Raw genomic sequence first — 26764 nt, 5'->3', positions numbered from 1 at the left:
GGAATACACTGCTGCCAAACGTGCAGACCGCAGTTGCAATCAGAGAGCACCGTAACTTTTGTAAAGCAATGCCTGGTCAAGATAAAAACTTCACTGAGAATAATATATCACAACTTTACTGAGAATAAGAAATACCTACGGGTGCTAAAGGTACAGTCATGCTGTGTGTCACAGAGCACAGAAGAGATACTGAAGCTTACTGCATCCAGATTTCTTGCTGGGGATTCTCAGGTAAGCAGATGTGCAGTTCTCAGTTCTGAGAAGTGCCAGCCTTACTGTGCATGAGCAATATACACAGGCATACGCAGTAAAACCTGTGCTTGTAGGTCACATTTAGGAATGCAGAGCACACAGCACCTGTGGGATCAATTCAGTAGGTCTAATGTTTTCTAAAAAGAAGGGGTGTTTTACTTGCATTCTGTGTGGAACTCTGTCTGTGGTTGTCAGTACAAACACTCATGACAATGCAGAAAACCCATTTGTTTTGGACTCTACACTGGGTTTGTAGCAATGTCATTTGAAATAATATTATGGAAAAATAAACATCCATGTTTTATACATAACTGCTTCTATTTCAGCTGTGTATAGGTATAGATATGTCATGCAACTGATGTGTCACTTCAAGTTAGACAATAAAAGAGGTTTTGAATTTGATTCGAGAGGTGAATACTAATGAAACAAATGTATATGGTAGTATCAGCCTGAACAATTTTGATGTTTCTGCTACAAGATATTAGTAAAAGTCCTTTCGTCTGCAAGGGAGAAGTAGAGGAGATGGAAAACAGAAGGGAAAAATAAACCATTGTTGGTGAAATCAATAGATTATGAGCATGGAGTTGTACTGTACAGTGTTTAGTTTAACCCCTGCCCCAAACAAGATAAAAGGTGTTGGGCCTGAAGCACCTCTATCACAGATCTGTTTTTTTTTCTGTGTGAATAGCAGAGCTATGTGCTAAGACCCCACCTCTGCTAAGTGTACAATAAAGACCAAAGTACTGCAGAAGTTTTGTTTCCACTCTCCCACCTGTCTACTCCATTATCTCTCTAATGGAGCTTCCTGAATAATTTTCTAAATGTTGGTATGGTGCACAAGTTTTCCAGAAAATTTCTGAAGGCACAGCCATAAGATTTCATGTCGGCAGGGACATTATTCTTTAAGCAAAGATTCAGTTTGATGTTGTTCAGTGTTCCAGCACACGTGCTAGGTCAGGGCCATATACAGCCTGGGCAGTAGTGGGGACCAGATTATGTTTTTGGGACACTCTGTCCCTGCTGGCCACACTCATATCCCACAGTGAGTGCCACGCTTTTGCTGGTTGTCCCATGCACGTGGCCATCAGCTGCAGCTGCAGAGCAGCTAGGCTGTCTGTGCTGGGCTCCTGGCTCAAGAAGGTGCAAGAAGTATACAGGTATTTAGGCATTTCTCATGACTCAGGCATCTCTTTCCTATGACCTATGAAGGAAAAGGCATTGAGCTTGATGTGCTGGTAGCTGCCAGCTGAATTACACTGTACAGTATGCTGAATAGAGACAATCCTGACATATCCAGAAACAATTACAACTTATCCACAACATTCTTATCTGGAGAAGTATATCCAACGTCTGCACATTTTTGGGATATTATTAGCAACTACTTTTTCCAAGTTGTTATTTTCTTTGATCTTAAACATGCAAAAAATTTTGAGCAAAAAGTAGTGAATTAACTTCTTTTAGCCATTTCAGCAAAATGTAAAATGGAAGAAGCTTTTCACCAGATTTGCATCTTGTTCTGAAACACTGGATATCTTGTTAGTCATGCTATTTCTCATTCACTCCTTGTCCTGTGCTTTACATGATCAGATGGAAATTGCTATTCCAAGTCTGACCTTTACCTTGAAAAAATCAAAGCAAATACAGATGTGAAAGAGCTCCATTTGTTGTTTACAGTTCATTACATTACAGAACCTTTGTTTATTACAAAGATCCCTCACAGAGGAAACCTTGACTGGTACAGAACTAGTCAAGCTGCCCAACACACATGCGGGACATGCCCAGAAGAAAGAAGTTTGCAGCACCTTAAGCTATATTTAACTCTTAGTTATTCTACCAGCTTTTCAGAGCAAATAGTGAGAGGCTACTTACTCTGAGGTATACTGAAGCTAAAGCAAACAAGCTTAGGCCTAGACTCAGTAGAATTTGTGCATAAAACCAAATTTATTTTTCGCTCACTTCTCCTCAAGTCACGTTTTAGAATTACAGAATCATTCTGGTTGGAAGGAACGTTGGAATTCTGCATGGTCCAACCTACTGCTCCAAGTTGGGTGAAAACTGAATCAGACTAAGTTGTCCAGATCAGAGTGAAAAACTCCAAGGATGGAGATCCTGCAAACTTTTCTGATGACTTCTTTCAGTGCATAACTCATAGCTTCTTTTTCCTAATATTTTCATTTTAGTAGACCAAATTAGAGAATTGAGAGCTTCATCTCCAGATTCTGTCTTGCTTACTTGCTAGTTACCAGAAGGAGTCTCCAAATAATAACACAATTCACACTGAACTTTGCAGTATTTTATAAGAAATACTTACTGCAAGAAAGCTTACAGAGGCTGCAAGCTGTTCCAACAACAGTGAAATGCTGAAGTCAATGTCAATAAAACTGAGAACTGGATAGCTGTGCTACGAGTTCATGACTCCTAAAAAAAATATCACTTGATCCAAAGATGTCTTTATTCTTTTTTGAGATCTGATAAGCTGAAGTTGAGTGGGTCACATGGGAAACTTAATAGGAACACACAAGTAATCTCAGAATTTTCTCTAACAGTTCAAGAAAACGTATTTGCAAAGAATTCTCTTACTTGAAGACACCATGAAAGGGAAAACTCATGACTGCCTCTAGAATTTAACATTGCACCTAGTAAAACCTGCTAAAGAGTAATAGAAAAAACACCCTAGAAAGACTGAAAAGAAACTAATGGAAAGAAAGGTCTGTGTGGGCTTGAGGTCTGAAGGAACAGAAGTTTCTTCTTATTAAAATGTATTTCTACAGTTTTAAACTTAATTTCTACATAATACCATGAAAAACCCAAAACATATTACTGAAGAAGAAGCCTCAAGTACTGCTGCAAAGGAATCATTGCTGCTTGTCTACCATCTACTGCTTTGAATCCATGGTTCTTTTTCCTGATTGTGACCATCTTTACAGAAGAACTTGGTACATACGACAATACAAAAGCTCTTCAGGAGCTCAGAGTTTTAACCATAAACTGTGCTGACTTGAAGCACAAAATAGCATGTAAACCCAAGAGAGTAAGTTTGTTATGGTGTGTAACTTCACAGTTACCAACAGCTAAAATCTAATTTTTTCCTCCAAGACAAATCTGGAATGACTACAATGACTTAAATACACTGCAGTAATAGGAAGCTATAAAGATCCTCTAATCTCCTTACAATATCTTATATACTTATATATGATTTAAAAATTAATTGTCCATTGGCATTTCAAGTATTTGCTTAAAAACTGACTTGGCAAATATTTCTAAAAGCACTTCGTATGTTACAATAATTGCACAAGGCAAATTCAAAAGTATCTTTATCTTTGTCAGAGTAAAACTCTCTATTTTGAAAAAGACAAAGAAGTACCAGTTTCTAAATTTTCAGCCCGTTTTGCTATTGATATCTTTGTCTTAGCAATAGTGAAAAATCATCATCATTTTTAACAACAACAATCTTACCAGCCTTCTGTCAGCCTTAGAATTCAAAAAATAAACCTTAATGCAAAGCATTTCAATTTTTTTTCTTTTGAAATATAAGGACTGGAGAAATTAAACCCATCACTAAAATGAGTGGCCTTGGTACCACTAGAGGTCACCCTGGGAATAAAATCAGTGCCCTGCATGAACAAGAACAGCAAAGTTTTACAAAAACGCTGCTGTTGCTTGACATTTCAAGCACAAATGTTAGCAGAACGTATCACACAGAAACATTGTGCATAACAAAAGTATTAATTTATAGGAGGAATCTTTCCCTTATTCTGAGGCCATTGCAAACTGACTTGACTGAGGTTTCGGTTGTTTTTATTTTTTTTTGTGTGGTGTTTTTCTTTTTTTTTTGGCTAAAATTAGCATATAGAAATACATGAACCCACCTACATGGTTTTAGAGAAAGCATCTTTGAATGCCTAGCAGCACTGCAGACATGTTGATTTACCCCTTTAAAAAAAAAAAAATCTTAAAATTCTGGACTTCAAACAGATTATTTCTCTAAAGTGCTTTATTTAGCCAATACATAAGATATTTTTCAGCACCAGGAACGATGGTCTTAAAACAGGCCATCTATTATTCTCCATGGACTGTGTTGGACTTGTGTGGGAAAACACAGACTGCCACTTTCCTCAGCTTCTGTCATTTTGTGATTGAAAACACTTGTCACTTAATTTCATGGCATTAGTACAGATCAAGACTCTTCTGCTTCATATGAACAAAGTTAAATGTCATCTCAGTTACAAGATGTAAAGGAGGGAAAGAAACTAAGCTCATTTTATTTAAATATGGATTTATTTAAATAAGATCTTAACTCTGATGGAAACCAGTAGTTTGGAAGTGTTACGTGCTTTCCATTCACACAGATCATAGCAGATGAGTTCAAAACAGTTATTAATTATTAGCCTAATTAATATTATATATGTCTGTAAGATGCTGCTATGGTTGCAGAGAGAACTATCATACACTTCCTAAATTTATCTTATATCTGCACCAGATATAAACCATGGTGGCTCAGTTTTTCTAGTGTAATGGGCTATACTGGAAGGGTTAAAGGCCAAGTTGGATAGAGCTTTGAGCAACCTCATCTACTGAAAGATGTCCCTGCTCATTGCAAGGGGGTTGGACTAGATGATCTTTAAAGGTTCCAACCCAAACTATTCTACGATTCTGTGATACCTCACTCTGGACAAGTGTGAGCAGCTGTTCCCAATTCTACCTCTTCAGATATGCAGAAATGCATCAGACAACATATTTGCATCCCAACAGGTTTAGGATATACAGTAGTGGTAGCTTCTTGAGGCACCACAAACGAGTGCATTGGAGGAATAGCTTCTTTCCTAACACTGGCTGGATTTTTCCTGCAGTAGTACCCTGATGCATTATACAGCACTGTATGTTCCAGCTTTATTCTGGTACCGGTCATGCTGTTCTTTCACTTCTAATCAAGGAAAGGTGAGAAAACAGAATGAAACACACTATAAAGAAACACATAGTAGGGCAAGAACAAGGGCATAAACTGATATTAATACCTTTAGAACAGGTATGTAACTTTGAAAATGTAGGAAAAGATGATGTAGACAAAGCTATAGAGGGAACAAAGATAAGGAGGAAGCTCCCTATTTTTGCTTAAAAAAAATATGTTTTACAAATCCAAATATAAAAATAACAGATGCCAAAATCCTTGCTCTCAGGCATTCACCACACTAAATCAAATGCTGGTATGCAATTTCAGGGATTCAAATATATCTGTTATTTCTGACTCACCTAATCGTTTTATTTTTTATGAGGAATGGGCTTTTTCAAAGGAAGTTTGCTTAAAAAAGAACTTGAGAATAGCTCTTTGAATAACAGCAGAAATATAAAATCTTGTTTCTAAACCCCAATTTACAAAACCTGGGAAAACAAGGAGTTTTTTTAATAAAGTGTTGCTAAAACTGGGCCTTAATGCTGAAATCCATGCAAAGGAAGCAGATTACTTACAAAGACCCATAAATGACATTTTTTCTCATCTCAGATTGTACCTATTTTGTGTTCTTTTCAAAAAGCTCTACAGAGACCATGGAGTTGGACAGAAAGAGAGAGATTAATTTTGTCCCAACAAACCTCATAATAAGCAGAAAGTTTTTGACATCTCTTGATGTTTTCAGGAGAATCCCAAAATAACTGATAGGTTTCTACTAGCCCAGATTTCAAAATTTGCATAAAAAGAGAAGGGAGGCTCATGGAGAACAAGGTGAATAAGAAAAATATTTGAAATGGAAAGCTGTTAAACTGCATTTCAACTAAACTGATAAAGTAACTGCAATTATTGATAATGAGGGGTATATTGTGCTGAAAATGCTGCACCACTGGCTGCAGATGTTACCATTCCTGTTAATTTAGAAAACACATTTCAGACTGAACATAATGAATGACCTTTCTGTGTATGAAGTGTTGTCAGGATCTGTTTGAAGCTGACTGAACAGCTTGAGGGACTTGTAGTTTTACTAAACATTTCTGATGGTATGGACAGATCAGTTAGGAGTATGTTCAAGGGTCCTTCCTAACTTCTAGAGCTGACCCAACACAGGCCTCTACTCAAAATGTAGTTGAATAGGCAAAACTGTGCAAGTATCAGTAAAGTTGCTTCTGTTATGGGAAGTTATTGTACAAAACATGCCTTTGCGAGCGTGACTGCATCCCCATAGAAACATCTTCTCATTACAATATGTCACAGGATTTCCTATGTCATCAGGCAGGTCCAACTTGGGATTCAGTCTTCCCTCAGTGCTGGTGAATAATGTTACATTAGCCTAATTGATTGTAACCATGTTCTATCAATACCAAACTGGAAAAGGATAATGAAGAATCAGGTCCTGTATTTTACAGAAATGATAGTTTAAAGCATCCTAAGATAATGCTTCATTAGAATCATATAAAACATGTATTTCTCTTCTACAACGTTGTAAAACCCATAGAAAGCTTTTCTTTCCACTCTTCCATCTTTTCCACCTAGAAGCATGCTGGTGACCAATTTTTTTTGCTCTGTCAGTACTTCAGCAGTGTGCACACTATTTCATTTTAAATACTGCCTAAGAAATGCAGTTAAGCAGGCAAAAGGAATTTTAAATCCTGCCTAAAAATGCAGTTAAGCATGTTACTCTGAAAGATCTTACTGAATAAAAGAAGTTATTTGCATAAAAAGTATTCTTACAGTTAATAAAGATGAAAATCACACTGAGAGTGAATCCTTGCAATTTTACACTAAATATTCAATGTTTCTGGTTGTGTTCTGAAAAACATGGAGCACGCCCTTGAAACCTCCAATGGAGCCCCCAATGAAACCTCCCATCTTTGTGTCCTTTGTTAACTCCCAGCATATGGTGTTTTAAAAGAGATAGCTAAGTACCATGGGCTAAGCAGTGGAGTTTTCTTTCAATGAGAAATCCAAATCTTTAGCACAGCTATGAGGGAAACAGATCTACACTGTTTAAGATCCAACTAGAATATCTTCTTAAAGAGTTTTAACTATAAAATGCTTTAAGAAAAAAAAAAAAAGGCAGATGGAAGATGTTAACTTGGTTTCTAATTGAAACAATGGTGTGTTTTATTTCATGTTGGGATTTCAACATACTCTTAATTAGACTTTTTACCATGCAGTTTTCATTTAAAAATATCTTGATGACATTCTGGTCATCAAGAAAATCCTGGGAGACTTAACACCTGTTATTCCTTGGACAAAATTCATCCAAAATGGCAGGCAGGCAAATAATACTCCCCAACTCATATAATAAATATTGTCAAAATATCCAGAGTATTTAAAAGAATAATGAAAGGGAAAAAAAAGTCTGGAAAATAGTTTGTGCAGTCCAGACTTAGTGATGATAAGCAGATAGCAATGCTCAAAACAAAAGGCAAAAACACATGGGTTGCTCACTATGTTGTGGAATAGTAATAGAATATTTGCAATGTGAATGTATATCTGGTAAAGTCACTACTATGTCATTTCCTAAGGACATGAAAAATTATGCTTACCTATTTTATGAAAAGCAGCTTAGTTATTGAAAACAGCATTTGCAACACAATTTTCTATATAGTAAGAAATCAGTATACACGACCAGATGTTATCATGTAGATTGAAACTACAGTCAGAATATATCACTGCATATTTTGAAACACTGAATAAGGAATTCTCATATACAGGATTGCTATGATTCAATTTGATGTAACTTCTGAAAGTGGCATAAAATTAATAAATAGGCAGTATTAAAACCTGGAGTGAATTAAAGAAAGAATTCCAGGTTGTACTGAAGATATCACCTTTAGCTTGAACTTCAGATACCAGAACAGAATAGAACAGAACAGAATGTAACAGAGCAGTTGGACAGGACCTACAATGATCATCTAGTCCAACTGCCTGATGGCTTCAGGGCTGACCAAAAGTTAAAGCATATTACTAAGGGCATTGTCCAAATGCTTCTTAAACACTGACTGGCATGGGACATCGACCATCCCTCTAGGAAGCCTGTTTCAGTGTTTGACCACCTTCTTGGTAAAGAAATGATTCCTAATATCAAGTCTGAACCTCCTCTGATGCAGCTTTGAACCATTCCCACGCATCCTATCACTGGATCCCAGGGAGAAGAGATCGGCCTCTTCTTCACTTCCTATTCTCATACTGATCAAAATAAACTGAGTTTAACTCCTGGGATTCATTGACATGGACAACATTAATTTTCAGTGCTGATTTTTAAATAAAAATAAAAAAGGACAAATGTTTAAAATAATAACATCATCAACAGAGCTTGAGATGCATGGCTAAATTAGAAAGAGAAATGGAAAACTATTTTGCCATCTGCCGTAACTTATTTTCCTTGCTTTTGGGAGAAAAGAAAGCCCCCAAATTTTCTCTCTCTTAATAAGAGACAAATATTGTTTCCTGTGTTATGTATACATAGAAATAAAACCAACAGTTGCAATCTGGTCTGAGTTAGCTCCATCTTTTATGTGAAGAAGGTCCATGAAGGCAGATTTTGGAATTCTTTTATGGATCTAAGTGAAGGGAGCTTAAACTGTTATTGCCTCAGCAGTTTTCTGTCACAGTTTAGCTGAAGTTTACTGTCCCAAAAGTCTCATATGATCACTCCTAAGCTGTTTCAGTACAAAGTCAGTGGAGTCAGCTTAAAGCATCTTAAACCAAATTTGGATGACTTTATACTTATGTGAAAGACTTACATAGACACTTTTAGCTTCACAGCTGTGTCAACAGAAACTTCAAGAAATAACTTCTCGACTTCTATAACTAGATGTGAAAGAAATGACCTGTGTATGCCTTCAGTCCCTCTTGGAATGAGGAAAATTAAAAAGGTTAGGCAGATTGTGGCAACATGGCTAGAAGCTCAGTCTCAGGCCAAATCAATATCTGTTAATGGGAATTCAAATTAGATTCATTAGAAAGGAAAAACAAAAACAAACAAACAAACAAACAAATAAAAATGAAGAGAGCTTAGATGTCTCTGTTCTTGTTTTTGAAACCCTGAAAAGAAAGCAAGCCAATACCAAACCCCCAAACCTATAAGATTTCTGCATTATTTTTCTCACCACACATAAAATCAGATGCCTTTTGAACCAAATCTCTGGCAAAGTTCACAGAGTTCATGTTCTTTATGGTATAGAATACTGTAGACATACTGTGGCAAAAATCATCACAGAAAATACAACCTGCCTCACAAGCAGATTCAGCTCTGAGAGAAAGCTTGTTGGCCCTGTTGTATGCTATTGTATCTGCCGTGTTTTACTCTTACCTAGAGCTGCCCTCTGAATGTGCCGCTGGGTTATCTTGCCTTTCAGATGGTCTGTAAAAGACACAAAATGTGAATAGTTAGAATTCAAAATATCAAAATTGAATTAATTCATTGCTTATTTCCCACCATTTGAAAACCCCTGTGCTGCTGGGTGATTTAAGGGGATTTTTGGTGATCCACAGGACAAGTAGTTTTCTGAGCTCTCTCCTTCTTGCTACTGTAAGTAAACAAGTAGGCACAATTTGGCTCTACATATCCTAAGATTTAGCTTTGTCCAGTAAAAAAGATTGAAAAATGAAGCTATTTACTGTCAAGCACTTTCACAGGATAATGATCTCCTGCTGCTAGATACAAAAGAAGTCCAAGTGAGGCTAGAAGACATACAGAATTCCAAGTATTTGTTCAAACAGACTTAGAGGCGCTAGCAGTGGAAATGAGATATTAGGTCATCCAGTCCACCTATTTGGCAGTGAAGAATTGGTTCCCTACAGTCCATTTTTTCCTGTTTGTCCAGCTCAGTTTTAAATATCCCATGTGCTAGAGCTTCTGCAAGTTCTACTACTCAACAGAACTCACTGTGCAGATGTCATTGGTCTTCAATCAAAATTTTTCTTTAATTTCAATTATCTCATTATTCCTAGTTAGGATCCCATGCCCCATATAATTCACCTTTACCCTTCTTTTATTAATTTCCTCCTTGATCTGTGACACTGTTCCAGTTCACCAATTATTTCAAAGCATAATTAGATTACCACGTGGGAAACCATTATTATAGATATTATTGGAACCAAAAAAGGAAAAACATAACCCTAAATGTGCAATTTCATCAGTATATGTGTTTTGAGGGAGGATGGGATGATGTCTTTCAAGTTTTCAAATTAAAACTTTCTAAGCAGAGACTTGTTCATAATCTTTACTAAACTGTACATCTGGATACCAGGGAAAGAAAAAAAATCCATGCTGAATTCACTTCTTTTTTTTTCCCAGAGCTGTGATTATGTATATTATATTAGCATGCGTTCTGAATTAAAAATATCCTTTTGCTTACAAGTGTTGACTTCTAGAGTAAGCTAATCAGAGCAAATCAAGTCATTAAAAGCCGCCAAATGCTTAACTGGAGATTGTGAAAAAAACATTTAAACTCACAGGTCATGACCATTTAGTGTTCTATGAGCACTAAAGAACCAAGAGAAATTAAACGTCTTTGGGAATTATAAGAATAATTCTTAAGTATTTAGCAACATTGTAAAAAAGGTATTGTATGCAATACGTTGTAGTATAGCAGCCAAGTTATGATATTTTGTATGTTTTTAGAAAACAAATCAAAACAACCTACATACTCCTTGCTGATAAAACGGATAATGCATATTCCTAGTTTTCTGCACAAGATGTTTTATTCTTTTCATTTATTTCTATTTAAACCAATGAATTCTTCTGTACTTATGTTATCCATGAAATTAAGAACAGCCTTCAACTTCTGAGAGAGAGGTTAAGTGAAAGAACTAACTTCACCTACCACAGATATACGAAATAAATCCTCTGTCTGAGCTGTACTAACACTCAACCAAAAACCCCATTCAGTTAAGTAAGCTTCTAATTTCTGTAACTATATACAAAACGCCCTTGATTAATAAATTTTACCAATAAAAGCACAGTTAAATGAGGAATGTTCGTGCTATTTGTGCTTTGAAAGCTTTATAAAGAAACTCAATTTAGGTCAATACTCAGTGAAATGTGATTAAATGTACCAGCTTTTTCCTCTAACTGTTTTTTGCTATTCTGGATATTAGATCCTTGTATTCTATTGTACTGTATCACACCAGGTGATGTTACTCACTCAATACTGAGCCATGAGACGGTTATGAAACAATTTGTAGCAATCTTGAGATTCATCTCAATGGATTACCATTAATTTAGGTGACTCAGAAAGCCATCTATACATTAATCTTCTTGTAAGGGCTCAGAAACTCCCTTTCTTGAGTACTATGAGCTGCAAAAGGCAATGATGCTGTCATTTGAAAAAATGGTTCTGGTGGTAAGAATATGTTGCTCATCAAGAGCCAACTGAAAATAAAGGTGACATACGAGTTCTCAATCCTGCCAATACATGGTGTTAGTAGTGTTGTTTCTCTTTCTTTAATCTTGCTAGAAACAGATCATCAGCAGCCTAAATGTTTTGCATTTCAAGTGACAATGAGGTCAACTGAAAAAAAGCAAGCCAAACAAGTCAATGAAAATAAGATTGAACTGATAGATAACAGCTTGCAATCAATACAAAAATGTAGAAACACATGGGGACTGTTTTTTAAATTATCATAGCCAAGAGGCTCGACTTTCAGTTATCTGGAATTTACTCTCAGAAAAGCTGGGATAGAGAGCACAGAGGCTGCATAAGCCCTCCTTCTATTGTAAGCTTTTTTGGGCCAGCCAGCAGCGTGGAACTGTCCCAAATGCTCCTCCTTCACTTCATTCTAGCCTTCATACGCTTCTGCTCCATCCATGACATGGGCCATGATGCTGTAAGAAATCTTGTCCTTCTTCTATTTGGCAGCTTTATGAAAGAATGAGAAGTTGGAACCATCTGTAATCAGAGAGAAACCAAAGAAACTTCTTCGTCTAGAAATATAAAAATCCAGATTTCTTTTTTTTATGAATAGAAGTAGAAAGGTGACATTTACCCAATCCACATAGTCCAAGCTGCCTTTTCAGGGCAGCAAAAACTGAACTCAATTTATCAGAAAACTTCCTGAGGAGAACGAGTAATTGTATTACGGGAAAAGCAGCCCAAACAGGAATTCTGGTTCAGAGGACATGATGGTATCATGAGGCACCTGACTATAATTCCTTGCAAAGACTTAGCTAGATATGATTTAATATTTCAATTTGGTTTAATCCAATTTGAAATTTGACAGTTTATTTAGATTTCCCTTGGAAAAAAAATGGTTTTCATGTAGAAACTCTTATTTTTGACAAAACCTTAACATTTTCTGTGCATGTTTTTGATTAAAGAATCTTGTTCTGTTTTCCCTACAAATACTTGTGGGGGAGAATGAATGTTTCTGACCTGCTCTATTTTTCTGCCTCTGTGAACACCATCACCCCAATGCAAGGCTTGAAGTTCACAAGTGACACAAGTAGGAGGTGATTCCAGTACTGTTGTCTTCAGAGACCTTACCAGATAAACAAAGGGAAGATTTCAGTCTTTAGTACTGCCAGTTCTACAACCTTCATAAACACAAATATTTACCCATAGAAATATGAAGAGTCAGATTCTCATAAAAACCCCTCATGTCTTCTGATCCCAACAGTGTAAAGTTGCGGACAAGGTAGTGCTTAAATGTGGTTTGCAAAAATTGAATTTAAGACTTGGAGAACATCTCTCAACATATGGATAATTATGTTTTCTGAAGTTTCACCAAACAAAAAGATAAAAATAGGTCTGCAGCTGATACCAAATAATTTTTTCCAGTGGAGTCATTCTTAATTTAGAGATAACAGTCCCAATAAAATGTTGAATGCTGTAACTCCACATGTTTTGGCAAAAAAAGTAGTTTTGGGGAATTTAAGAATTCACTCAGCATGCAGCCAGCTGTCATTAAGGCTGTGATAAATCTGTTGGTTTTGGCCTGTGTTTCTGGACACATGTACCATCCTGAGGTATGGAAAAGAGATGAACTGGTAACACAGAACTTCAGCTTTGTGACAGGAGACAAAAGCAAGTAGAGAAATGGAGAAGACAAAATGGAATAGAGAAGTCTAATTAAGACTGATGTAAAGCAGAGGAAAATATCCTATATGCTGACTAAGTATGACAGAATCCATAACTTGAATAGTATGGCTATCTAATTTCTTGTCTTTGTGTTCTTCCAGAGTGTTCCAAGGAGCTGAAATTATCTTCCAATTTATTACAGACAATGAGTACAGACAGTTTATTACAGACAATACTGCATATGCTTCAGGGCAATACAAAATTGAGTATGTTACAATTTAAAAAAGTGTTTTGGTTTTGTTTGAGTCTATATTACAGGTTAAAGCTCCTCTTATATTTTATCAGACCTTCCATACTTACTATTGTAAGCTTTCAAAAGCTGCTGTCTTAAAGGATGAAAGCACTGGACAAGCTAAGAGTACACATACAACCTTAACTCCCCCCCTTTTAGATAATTTGTTGTTATTGATGTGGATAGACCTTTAACCTGAGGCAGGGTCTCTTCTGACTGAATAATTAGCAGGCAGGAACCTTCATCAATAACCTCTTATCCCTTGTTATTTTTTAATACTTTTCTATTATTTTGTATTTTCCAAGCCTGTGTTTAGCTTCAGAAGTCCTTCCATCCAGGAGATCCTGAAACGTTCACACCTCAGCTAGGATGCTGTATCTCTTTCTTTCTTTCTTCATCTTCAAATCATTTTTGGTGTTACATAAACTATCTAGCAGAACATCCTTTTCTGCATACAGGGAAGCTCTGATTCCTGGAACTCACCCTTCGGGACATTTTGGGTCCCTAATAATTCTATATGATCTAAGTGTTAGATCTACCTTTTTTTTTCCCCCTGCTTCTCACACTGCTCCACCAGTGAGGAGGCTGGGGGTGCACAAGAAGTTGTGAAGGGACACAGCTGGGCCAGCTGACCCCAAGTGTCAAAAGGAATACTCCATACTATATAATGTCATGCTTAGCAAAAAAAGCTGGGGGAACAAGAAGTAAGGGGGCACATTCAGAGTGATGGTATTTGTCTTCCCAAGTCACTGCTAGGAGTGATGGAGCCCTGCTTTCCTGGGGATGGCTGAACATCTGGCTGTTGAAGGGAAGGAGTGAAGGAATTCCTTATTTTCCTTTGCTTGAGCATGCAGCTTTTGCTTTACCTATTAAAGTGTCTTTATCTCAACCCATGAGTTTCCTCACTTTTACCCTTCTGATTCTCGCCCCCAACCCACCAGGGGGGAGTGAGCGCGTGGCCGTGTGGGGCTGAGCTACCAGCCAGGGTTAAACCAGGGCAGGAAATAAGCGGGATTGTTGCTTGTAATGCAATGTCCCTACATATGCAGTTGGACCCAGCTATCACCCAACTATGATGACCTACTTGAGATTCTGGATCTATTAAATTTGATTCATAAAGTTGTGTGCATCCACTTGAGCAAGATAATGAGTCCTGCTGAATGAGCACAAATTAAAGCTGTATACTCAGCAAATAATCACTGAGATGATAGATAGGCTTTTAGGGACAGAAGAGAGGGTAAACACATAACTTCCATGAGCGTTGTGGAGATACATTTTTAACTGAGCTTGAGGTCAGTATTGTAACAGCTTACAAAGGATTTCTGAAAGTAGGTGACATTGAACCCAAATGGAGATATTTGAATGGTATAATTTCTTAAATGGAGAATATTCAGAGATAGCTATTGGAAATCTCATCACATGTGTTAGAAACTTTTGAAAATCTTTTGCTGAAATTGTATGAGAACACAACCTATGATAAAAAGTATCTGACAAGAAAAGGCATGGAATAAAAAAAAAAAAAAAAAAAAATTCTGTTCTAACTCAAAATCCTGCAGCCCTAAGAGCAGACAAACTGTTCAGCCTTTCTCTGACCCAGAGAAATATTTGGAGCAAATTCTGACCCTTCAGTGAAACTTTTGTCCTTCTCTGATGGCAAAAACATGTAAATCGGCTTGATTAGGACAATGTGCAGAGGCAAAATAGTCTGCACTAGTAACCTGGTTCAACACTATTTCTGATGCAAATGCTTTATTTTGGGATACATGGTTGGCCAAATCCCCATGTAATCTGACAAGTCCTAACTTTCAGAAAGTCCTTGAAGGCATTATGAAACAAAATCCACTATTGCAGCACTCAGAGCCTCCTGACTACAGCCTAAACATTTTTCAAGGTATGAAATACAACCCTCGTCAGCATTAAAAATATATTACTATCAATACTTAAGGTAACACATTGTAAAGCATAACCTGCTGCAGCAGGTTTCTGCCTTTTGCTCACTGAAGAGACATCTGCAGTGGTTTAAGATTTTCCTGGCTCTCCTTTCTCCTTTTCCCTCTCCCCTTCTTCCTGAGGTTTGCTGTCAAAGGTTACTGCCCCCACAGCAGAGCGGGTAGAGGCAAACCTCTGCCTGTGTCCTGGTTATTCTAGCACAGTTTGGCACCTCAGCAAAAGCATACCGGCAATTTAAGCTGTGACACTGTCATTGAGTCAGCTGGCATGTCTAAAGTATTAGTGAACACTCTTTTGCCAGCTGTGCTGGGATGGGTTGGAGACAGTAACTGCCAGCAAAGGGATGGGGCAGACCATTGAGAGCAAGGTACCTGATAGTGTTTAGTAGAACTCATCTGTCAGAGAGCCCAGGAAAGATGACAGGTTCAGAATTGGAAGCACAACCTTGACTTCCACACCAAATCCATAGTTGCAAACCACAGCCTAAACTCAGCACATGAACGAACACACTTGGAAATACAGAATTTTCCCAACATACTCTCATTCTTTGAAGTTTAAATATCACAGATTCCAATGCATACTTTTTACTATGATGTAAGATCCTGCACATTTTGAGATTACTATTTAAAATAATTGATTGGGCCATGTTGCCTTCCTTGCCATACTCAGCTGAGACAGTAACAGTTTTTATTGACACATTTAATACCTTCAAGCATGATCAAATTTACAGACAGAAAGCTTATGAGATAGCAGTCTCTATCACTCATTGCAACAGGATGACGCTGTATTTGACTTCACTGATTATTCCTTGAGCTACTCAATATATAGTCCTCTAAACTCTGTCCCCATTTCTACGCATTTCTAACCCCCCTATTAAGTCTCCTCCCCATTTCCTACATGTTCTTGTTAGTTCTGTCCAGATTACATCATACTTTATTTTTTTTTTTTCTCACAAAATGATTACTTGCTCTTTCGTGTTGATGGCCATTCCTGTCACTGTTCATTGTTTGGACTGCATTTCCACGGCACCCTTTATCCTATATTTTTCTCCCAAAAGCTTTTCATACCTTTTGGCTCTTACAGAATAAAATGCTTTGATAGGGGTATACAGCAAAACTGTAGAGAAACCAAATTTACTTTCTGATGACAGCATTCTGGACCTCTCTTTTCCTCTGAAAGGACAGACCGTCATTGGCTGCATAGGCCTTAATTGTTGAGGTGTTCCCCAAGGTCCCATTCATCTAAATGAGGTAAATGCTAGCATGTACCACAGCTCCCATTCACCCAAAGGCACAGAACTCCTTTCCATGAAAGCAGAGAATAGGAAGTGGCTAGTGAACATAAATTCCTAATAGTCCACATAGACAATACTGGGATATCTAGGACAACCAACAGAAAGCACTAAACGCTCTGGACTGCAGTTCAACATCTCCTTAAAACTGGAACTCAGAACCTGGAAGCCTTCTGAATTTGAAATGCTCAAACCTTTATTCTGTCATCCCAAGGTTGGCTGTCACTACCTAGCTGTTTTTTTTTTAAAGTTGAACTCTATGTTTCCCAGGCAGTTTTAGCCAAGCATGGATGTTTAGCAGCAAGCACACTCCAACAGACTTCGGCAGAAGGACATATAATTTCGTGATTCTCAATGGGTAGAAGATAGGGAGCTCAGTCAATAAAGTAGAGCTCCTGTGTGCACTAGCAAAGGCAGTTTGTTGTATTTCAGGAATTAAAGTGAATAGTTCTTTGTTGTTTTGTTTTTGTTTCCTTTTGTTTTGTTTTGTTTTTCCTAGATAGCTCTCCTGAATTTAGGTGCCTAAATTTCATTGAAGTTATACCTTAGATGCCAGAGTGTTATTTTAGTATTATCCAAAGCTAACAAATATTCTGTGTATCTAGCTTCTTTTCATATTCTGGAAAAGACACAGAAATGATGCACATCTGGAAACTGTTGCTCTGTTGTTTATCACATCTATTTGTTCATGAATTAAATATTAAGCTGGCCCAAAAAGCATTGCTGAAAACCAGTGCCATATGGATAAGGAACCATAATCTGTGTTTTTAGTGCTCTGGATGCTCATATGACTAAATGCAGCTTATCTCTTCTTTATTTCTGAGAAATTAATGTGAAGAGAAAGAATAAGGAAAATCAGGTCAGAGGAACTTCTTTGTATACAGTTCCTCTTTTTTTTTTTTTTTTTAAATGTTCAAATTTAAGAAGCTTAAAGCATAAATAAAGGGTCTTAAAGCACAAACAGGAAAAGCCAAAGCCAAAGAACTTTAACCCCAACAAGTTTCCTGGTAATAATACATTGGTATCAGTTAATATTTTAAACAGAGAGTGAACATATCCAAGTATCAGATGGACACAGTTACTTTCTGTTATAATACCGTCTACATGGCTTTGTAATTTCTACGCAACAATTTGATGTCCAGTTTCATTCTGCAATACTGTTTCTGACCAGGGATGGCCAACAGAAAATTAAGTATTGAGTTCCAGGCCTCACTATATATTTTAGTCTAGCAACCTTGTAAAATTTTGCTATCTTACTCAAGAAATTGCCCTGCAACTCAGATCATATTGCTGTGTGACTTGTGGTCAGATGAGACATACTTAGACTGATGTTAGGAATCTGACAGATATGACACAAAATTAAAAATCAAATAAATGTAAAAAAAATGATGGTGCTGGAGCTGCTTAGATATGCTACCATATTTTGAGGGCGTGTCAAGTTTTCAGGGTGATGGAAACAAGGTCAGAGTGAGAATGGGTGTATGACTTATTTTTTTTAATGCTCATTTACTTGTAATATATATACCAAGACTTTGAGAAATGGCTTTTTGAGTGTTAGACACATATTAGCATCTCATTAAAATCTGAAATAGCTTCCTGTAAGGATACAGTATATATCTACTGCTGTGTATAAGCTTAAGTCTACTTCTTGAATTGCTCAGCAATTTAAAATGCAACCTGATCTACATAACTGGCATAATGATGTCATCAGCTATGAACACAGGTCTTCTCTCAATCTTAACTAAAATGCATGAGAACATCATCACAATACAGCTATTGTGTTGATTGCACTCCTTCTGCAACATTCACATCCATGTGTGGTGACATCACTAGTCCTACATGATTTAGGAACTAGTTTGATTAGAAAAAAACAGCTATTGTATTTTAGTACATGTAAGTATGTATGCCTATACTGCAAGTCATCATGAATGCTGTCCAGATGTGTAAATGAACCACAAGAGCCTACAAAAATCATATTTCTATTTCTTTGCTCATGAAGAGGTATCATTTTTTGACAGTGCTACTCTGAATAAAATACGGCCTACTTCTCTAGAGTTTAAAGGTTTGATTTTTCACTCATGAAATCTCAGAGCATTCAGTACTAAAGACAGACATGATTAAGGAAAACTTTTTTGTATGAAAGACTGTAGGATTTTAAACCCCCCTATAACATAGCATTAACTATCATCTAGCATCTTTTCTTTAAAAGAACAAATTTAATATTGACTTAAGAACTTATTAGCCTAATAAAACAGCAAAAGGCAATGTAGCAATTCAGCAATGACTACCTGTTTTCAGTCTGTAGACAAGCAGAAAATTTGTCACTGAGAGATACTTTTCCAAGTTTATAGTCATGACAGTTCATAGCTTGATTAAATCTAATGAGCTTGGTCCATTTGCTTTAGTTGTTCTAGTGAAAACCTTAAGTAAAAAGTGTTTGCTTGGTTTCTTCCTGAGCATAACTTTTTCCCCTGAAAATACTTCTGTTTCTAAAAACAGAACATCATTTGTAATAATTAAAAAAAGAAAATGTTTCCTACATATGTAGATCCCAAAACAGATCCAAAGAAAACATTAACATCTTAGGCCTGGAGTGACTGTTACACTAATAAGGTTCCTCTGTTTAAAGAATAGCACATCAGGGGAGCATAATGGAGCTGTTCAAATGAATTCATTCAGTTTGGTGTTTTCTGAATAAGTCATTTGACAAATCATGTTTTCTCATTTTAAGGACCCATTCAGCCTATGCGCTATCACCCAGGGGCATTGCCTATTGTTTGAAAGTAAAACCAAACATATGTAAGCTACTCTGAAACAATGGACAATATTTAGCATTGGCATGAACATATGCATTGCCCTCTGAAGCCAAAAGACTTGTACCTTCCAAAATAAGTTTCCTGAGTGCTGCTGCAGAGACGATTTTCTATTACCCAAGATGGTATCCCTCTTCTTGCAGGGATGGGCAGAAAAAGGAGAAAGGCTGCCAGGAAGCTGCTAGGGCTGCCTGGTTCTCTTGTCAGTCTCATCTCTAGCAAAGCAGGGAAGATAAATCCCATGCCAACTAAGGACTGACAGAGACAGAGCAATAACATCTTTCCTTCTGTCTTCTCTGACAATTGTCCAGGCGTGCCCCACTGCAGCAGCAGCAGAACAGAGCTCTGTTACAGCTGCCCTCAATCTAGGTCTACCTCTGAAGTGAGACAAGAGTTAGATCTATAATATTTACACTGCTGACACTGAGTATAGCAAAGATGGATTGTCTCTCCTGGTTTCAGAAAGGCACAGTAATGCTTTACAGGCTATTATAACAGAGTTTATATTTTTGTCTCTTTTTCTTCCTTGTTTTTACACCCTACTATCAGTTTTCTGGGGACTCTCATTCAGCTAAAAGTATTAATTTATTATTAATTGCTTAATCATAGGGCATTAAGAATGCAACTAAGAAAATGCAACTGCAGTACTCCAACACAATGCGAGCCCTACTCATGTTACAGTGACTTCTGAGATTCTAAGCAGAAATTCTCACATAAATCAAAAATATGATTTGTTGATTACAAGCAAGACAGTTAATTGATTACTCTGACTCACTATGTTCATTGTGAAGAAACAAAAAATTTGTTAACATGAACCTTTCACTGAACTGCTATCAAGAAAGGAAAATGTATTCCTGTCACCCTCTGCTTCATATTATGAGCCAACTAGCTGCTCCTAGAACAAGAAAATAGGTTGTGTAAACTTTCATTACAGTGCTGAGTCTGCCCCAAGATGGTAGCAACCAGCTACCACTTTTCAACTATCGGCCAGGCCTGTGTGAAATACATGACATCTATTCTGCATTACAGCACCCTGAGAGAGATCTTGTGAAAGATGCTGTGAGAGATCATAGCATTTTTATATTGTGTTCTATAGATCCCTGATTAAACTAAGCCACAGAAATCATGCCTGAGTGGGCACCAGTAGAAAAAGAACTTGAAAAGAATCAGGGTGAAAGTAAGTTATATTTCATCATGGAAAGAAGGAAATAAGTTAAAATGGAAGGAGTTGTAACTAAACAGAAAAATAAGATGTAGCATCTTGCAAAGCAAAGTAAATCACATTTCTAAAGAACAAACTGCAGATGATGACAAGAAAATTAAATCTGCAGAAACTCAGCTGTTTTCCTGTGTTTTCAGTTCCATGATTCCAAAAATCAAAATGTAAGATTTAAAAAATAGATTCTAAAACTGCAGTCATAATGGCATGATGATTAGATATTTATCCAAAACAAACACACATAGGATTTATGTTTTTTCAGCATTAGGTTGCAAAACAATTGGGCCAAGAAATTAAGGAGAAAGAATCTGAAGACTGTGTCAGCCATGCTGAATGGCTTCAGCTTTAACAGCTACTGCTATTTTTGGTGGACACATAAACATGCCTCGTTTATTACAAAACTGCTTTGAAACTGACCTGGAGATCAGAAACAGATTGGGGCTTCTAGGCACTGGGCCACATTGAATAACATCCCAGCTGGGAAATTACATCTATGGGACTGTTTGTCCCTATGGCCTGTTTTCTCTTCTGTTTTTCTCACAGATGGCTGCAGGTTTTACAGAGCTAACATGCTTTGTTATGTTAGTCATAAGTGACATCCCTCAGGACTAAAAAGCATAGTTACGCACCCAAGATTAAGTATGGTAGAAACACTACTTGTGTTCCTTTTTCTGACACAACTGTTGTGTCCGGAGACCAAGACTGACTCTCTGTTAAGAGGCAGAGGACATCTGCAACATGCAGACAGCTTCCCAGGGGAGAAGAAATCAGTGGGGACTAAGTGTATCGAGGCTTTATTTTTATACCTATCTCTGTGCTGGAACAGAAGTGGTGTAGCAGCAGGCAGGCAATCTCCTTTTTTTTTTTTTTTTTTCAGAATGCTTTCAGTCTACACTGATGTGTACTTGCCAAACCTCCTACTTCTTATGGTAAACTATTGCTTCAGCTTGTTCTAGATCACTGATTTGGCTGTTCATCTGGAATTTCTCAGGTACTGAGCAGTGCAGCTAGGGTAGCAGCTGCCAAGCAGCCAGAAATCCTGGACACATAAATCATTGTACATGCAGCATGCATGCAGAGTGACACTGAGCAGGCTTTATAAAATTCACCTGGTCACACACAGCACATTTGACACATACAGAATGAGCTGGATGGGTCGCACAGCAAGTGCTGCACCAAGCACCCAGTCACACAACACTCAGCATGCGCGCACAGACTGAGCATGCCAGATTCACAGCACTGTTCAGATTTCTGTCTGGGAAGGAAATCTGGGACCCTTCGTTTTTTAGTGACAAGTATTGATGGATATGTTAAGGCTTGGTTCTCAGGGAGTTTTCCACATCACGAATGCACTCCAAACAAAGAACAAGATAAAGAGCAAATAGCAAATTTTCTTGCTGCTTTTGTAAACTATGTCTCTTATGACATAGAACTCAGTGTATCGTTTAAGGGCAGCATACAATGCTTCCATAGGGTGAAACACTTGCTTGTGAAATAAGAAAAAACGCTAGAAAGACCATGTAATATCTGTTGTATCATTCATGAAGACCAGGAATGAGAAAACACTTAAAGGTAATCACATTTTATACAGAGGACAGTCCTAAAGTGACTGGCTGAGTGCACAATGGATTGCTCTCAACATCAAACAAAGGCTAAGCAGCCGCAGTGCTATAAAGCCTGGTGAAATTGTAGATGCAGTTCAGGGAGGCAGCTTTGGAGACCTCAAAGGTGGACTATATTGTAATATATTTCACCGTATAAGTGATATTATTTGTCTGTTTAAAACAATTACTACTATATCTAATGCTAGTTGCCCTTTATCAGCTAGGACGACGATAAAGCCAAATGGGGCAATCTTTTCAGAATTTTCTTTTCAACACTTACACAAGTAGAACTCAAACTGACCTCAGCTAAAGTTTTTCTTCAGTGAGGATTTCAAGTTCCATGGACTTTAAAGGTCTCTGCTGAGAACAGCAATTCATACTAAGCTACCTGAAGAATGAAATGCTGTGGAATGATATTATTGAGTTATCTGTTTATTAAATCTGCATACTGAATTCATTTATTTATGAGTTGTTTGTGTCTCACTTGAACCAGATTCGCCTGTGGAATGTAACCTTTCTTCTTAGAGTTTCTCAATCCCTTTTTAAACCCAATCTTGCCATTTCTCTTCTGCACTAGTCATTTCCAGTAAAATTCACTGAGCACATATATCAGATATAAGTCTACATAAGTACTTGATACTTTCTGGAATTAAACTAGAACAGTGAATTATACTAATCAGCAGCTATGAAGTCTCAAGGTTTATTTCCATAAAAGAATAAGTATCTCAGAATATTACACTGAAGAATGGAATGCATTTCAAAGCACAGTAATTTCTCCCTTATTATAGCCTCACTTCATTCATGGCTGAAACAATGTCCAGTAAGCTAATATCTCTGACTCAGAACATTTATAGTAATATAAACTCAGTAGATAATACTGCCAATATTATTGAGCTTTAAGAAAGCAACACATTGATTTTGATTAATTTTCTTTTCATATAGCAAATCATCACAGCGTTTTCATTTCATTTAGGTTCTAGGCAAAGCATGGAATTTTTCTTCAACAGAAAAATTCTATCCTTCCTACGTACATATACTTATTTAGAAAAAGTTTGAAATTTTTTTTTTTGCTCATGCATGACTTCCCTCAACCCTTTCAAGTCCATATAACCATGGCCTAAAATTTGCATAACGTTCCTAATATCATCCTTGGGATTCTAGTTCTTAACTAACTGATTATCCTTTTTCAGATTAATTTATTGCCTGCATGTGAAGCTAAGACAGTGTAGATACACAATATATTCAGTAGACTTCTCTCAGACCACCTCTGCCTGAAAAACATCACCTCATCTTGTTTCATTTCTTATATATGCAAAAAGGTTGCTATTAGTTCCATTCAAAAAGTTGTACAGGAATAAAGAAATACCTTGCATGAAATATTCTTATGTTGGAGTTTAAAAGTAGTTCTACTTGGCTCCTCTCTATGGGGAGGTAGAGTGATCATAACAAAATAATTTTTCATGCATACATACATAGATTCTTGCACATAGAGAAAAAGGTGATTATAAATTCAGGTTCTACATTATTTAGGTTCTGAATCAGTTCAACACCTACTTTGCATTCACAGAAATAACAGTGCAAGGTACAAGGCAGTGAATCAGAATTATCCTCAAGAACTGTGATATCTTGTCCTCACTCTTCTCCAGTCTTCAATATTTCAGTGTAGCACTCCATTAACTGTGATACATAAGGAACTTTATCTGAATGTTTTGAAAGCAAATTAAATGAAGACTCTTCAATAGCCTTGCTTTGTAATACTAGGACATGCCCTCACTAAAGTTTATAATTGGCTTTGGTATCCTGTAATCTGGTACACTAAAATCAAAACTTGAAATAAAGCAGAGAAGTGCAACATCTCAGCATTCCTGTGGGTATAGTTGCATCATCAACATCATGTGCACATAATCCACCCACCTACCTTCTTTCATTCCGAGAGTGCCTGTTCCTTCACACAGTTATTACTCCCACATGAGATTGCCCTTCCTCTCCCAGCTTCAACCGTGTTAGCTGATTTCTGGACAGACTAAAAACAACAGCTGCTTCCCTTTGGGCATTAAATACCATTTAGTATGCCTTTTTTTCCTTTAGGAAAAAATTAAATCTAATAGTGGTATAAATACCCCAAAATAGGCAGACGTTTATGGGGATGAACTGGAAATCTTTACTAATCTTAAATGCATCTAACACGTAGCACATTGTCGTATATAGACAAATTTTCAGTCACTAAATTCTGAATGAATATATCAGTTTAATTTACATTGAAAACAGTATTTTTAATACCCCCAATTCTAACTTGCTGTGTGATCAATGTAGTAGCAGTTGGGCCTTTTTGTTGTTTTTTAATGCTTTGCACTTTGTTCAGATGTAGATGACTTCTTACTGTTAGAATCCTTTCACACAGAAGGTTCTTGGTAATGATGTAAACCCACCTTGTTGATAACAGTGTCCTAGAAATAAAACTGCTAACCCTGATAAGGAGAGACGTTTTGACTTCAGAGGTTTTGTCTTTGTTTCCTACCATCCAGCTCTATTTTAATTGGCAATAAATTAAATTACTTTTCTCTAACTTGATTCTGTTTTGCCTGTGATGGTAACTGGTAAGTTATTTCCCCATCTTCATCTGGACCCATTTCTTTTTCTTCTTGCTTTCTCCCCCTGTTCTGCTGAGGAAGGGGAGTGAGAGAGCGGCTGGATAGGTGCCTGGCAGCAGCCGAGGTTGACCCATTACAATGTGCTAGGCACAATCACTCAATTTTTTGCAAGAAGAAATTCTGTACCTTCACTATTCTGAAATCAAATCCTTCAGCATCAAATTTTATTCACTAAATCTTTTTTGGTAATACCAAAAGAATTTATAGTTCTTGTTAGAGACCCTAACTCTTTGGAAATGATACAATACAAAAGTACTTTTAGTGGTACATAACATTTTTTCACAAGAAAATAAACCTTTTTTTTTTTTTTTTTTTTTTCCAGTGAAAGTTCTTAATGTTGGACTAGAAAGGCAAAAATTTACTTGTATGTCAGTGCTGGCTCATGTTCCACTTCTCCTACGCTGGTTACAGAGTTCTCATTAGTTCCCTGACCTCACAGTAATTTCTTTCCAGTTTTACTCATGTTGTTTTTCTGTATTTGTCTTTTAAAGTCTAGTCCTTAGGTACATTCTCCAGTCATATGTAAACAATACTGAACAGTTCACTCAAACTAATCCAGCCATGTCTACATGTTCAAAATCCATACTTCCTTTCTTTGCCTTTTTGATGGTGTATTTATGCAGTAAGTTGACTTTCAAAAAGAAGTGCACCTCAGTGCTTGCACCAAAGCCCTTTGCTCCTTTATTTGTGGCTGTACAGAGGTTTGTATGATAATGCAGTAAAAAGGATCACTACAGTGACCTGGCTTAGAAACACTTTCCTCTTTTTTTATTTTTTTTTTTTTTTTAGTATCAGAAAAAGACAATTTTCATCCTACAATAAAATTCACCTTCTTATTTCTAGGAGGTCATTGTGAAAAGCAAGCGTAATGAAAAATCTAAGCTATACATATTATTTTCCATAAAATTAATTTAAAAATCTCTGCATTTTCTGCTGTGCTATTAAACATAAAAGGAAATAGAATCCAGGAATATGTGGTATAGTAGCAAAGAGGCATGCTAGCCACAATGTCTCATTTCTGATATTATAGTCATTCTACACTTAAACTCCAGCTAACATCTAGACATTGTTTTCCTTAATCTTTTTATGCAAGTAATAACATCAGCAAAAGCCTACCATGGAAATCTCACTGCAAATTTTTTTTTCCAGTCCTAACTTCCTGGTGTTTTTGATATGCTGGAGTAATTGAGAAGTGGTTGGAGTATTTTGTGTACTTTTCACTGCAAAACACTAATATTTCCAATGTCAGAATGAAAGGGGATTTATGACATAAAAGTTACATCCAACTGCTGTCACTATCTCAAAATATAATCAGACTGCATGAAACGGGCTCTATGGCCTCCGTGGTGCATAGTTTTATACTATTAAGTGTAGCTTAGAAATAACAGAAACTGATATTGATGGGATCTGTTTTTGATTGTGCACAACAAGGCAGCCAGGAATGCTTAAGGAAACTGAAACAATAAAAGTAAATTAAAGATCTAGTTGCAGGCTGCAGATGACTCTTATTTCTCCTACCATGTTTTCAGTAAAAATTTGGCAGGTTAGTAACCTAACTTAGCATCTTTAATTGTCTTCTGAGTATGTATGCTATGATGAGACAGTCTAAACTGAAAAATTGTTTCAGGCTGCTAAACTATATAACTGGATGCAAAGATTTAATAATTGTTAGATGGGTGCTAATAGGTAGATTTATTAACAACTATGATCAAAA

The 26764-nt window shown here is 36.9% G+C and overlaps 1 protein-coding gene across 3 annotated transcripts in view; it reads right to left on the bottom strand.

Moving 5' to 3' along the window:
* Positions 1-26764, bottom strand: part of KIF6 (kinesin family member 6) — a 172698-nt gene that overhangs the window by 22113 nt on the left and 123821 nt on the right. For all 3 annotated transcript variants that reach the window (XM_042789304.1, XM_042789305.1, XM_042789303.1), the window contains exon 16: positions 9522-9572. In XM_042789304.1, coding sequence (XP_042645238.1) covers positions 9522-9572 — 51 coding nt within the window. The remainder of the gene's footprint in view (positions 1-9521; positions 9573-26764) is intronic.

The sequence above is a fragment of the Tyto alba genome, unplaced genomic scaffold, assembly GCF_018691265.1.
Source record: "Tyto alba isolate M040663 unplaced genomic scaffold, T.alba_DEE_v4.0 Super-Scaffold_16, whole genome shotgun sequence".
NCBI lineage: Eukaryota > Metazoa > Chordata > Aves > Strigiformes > Tytonidae > Tyto > Tyto alba.
This window is presented reverse-complemented; position numbering and strand designations above follow the sequence as displayed.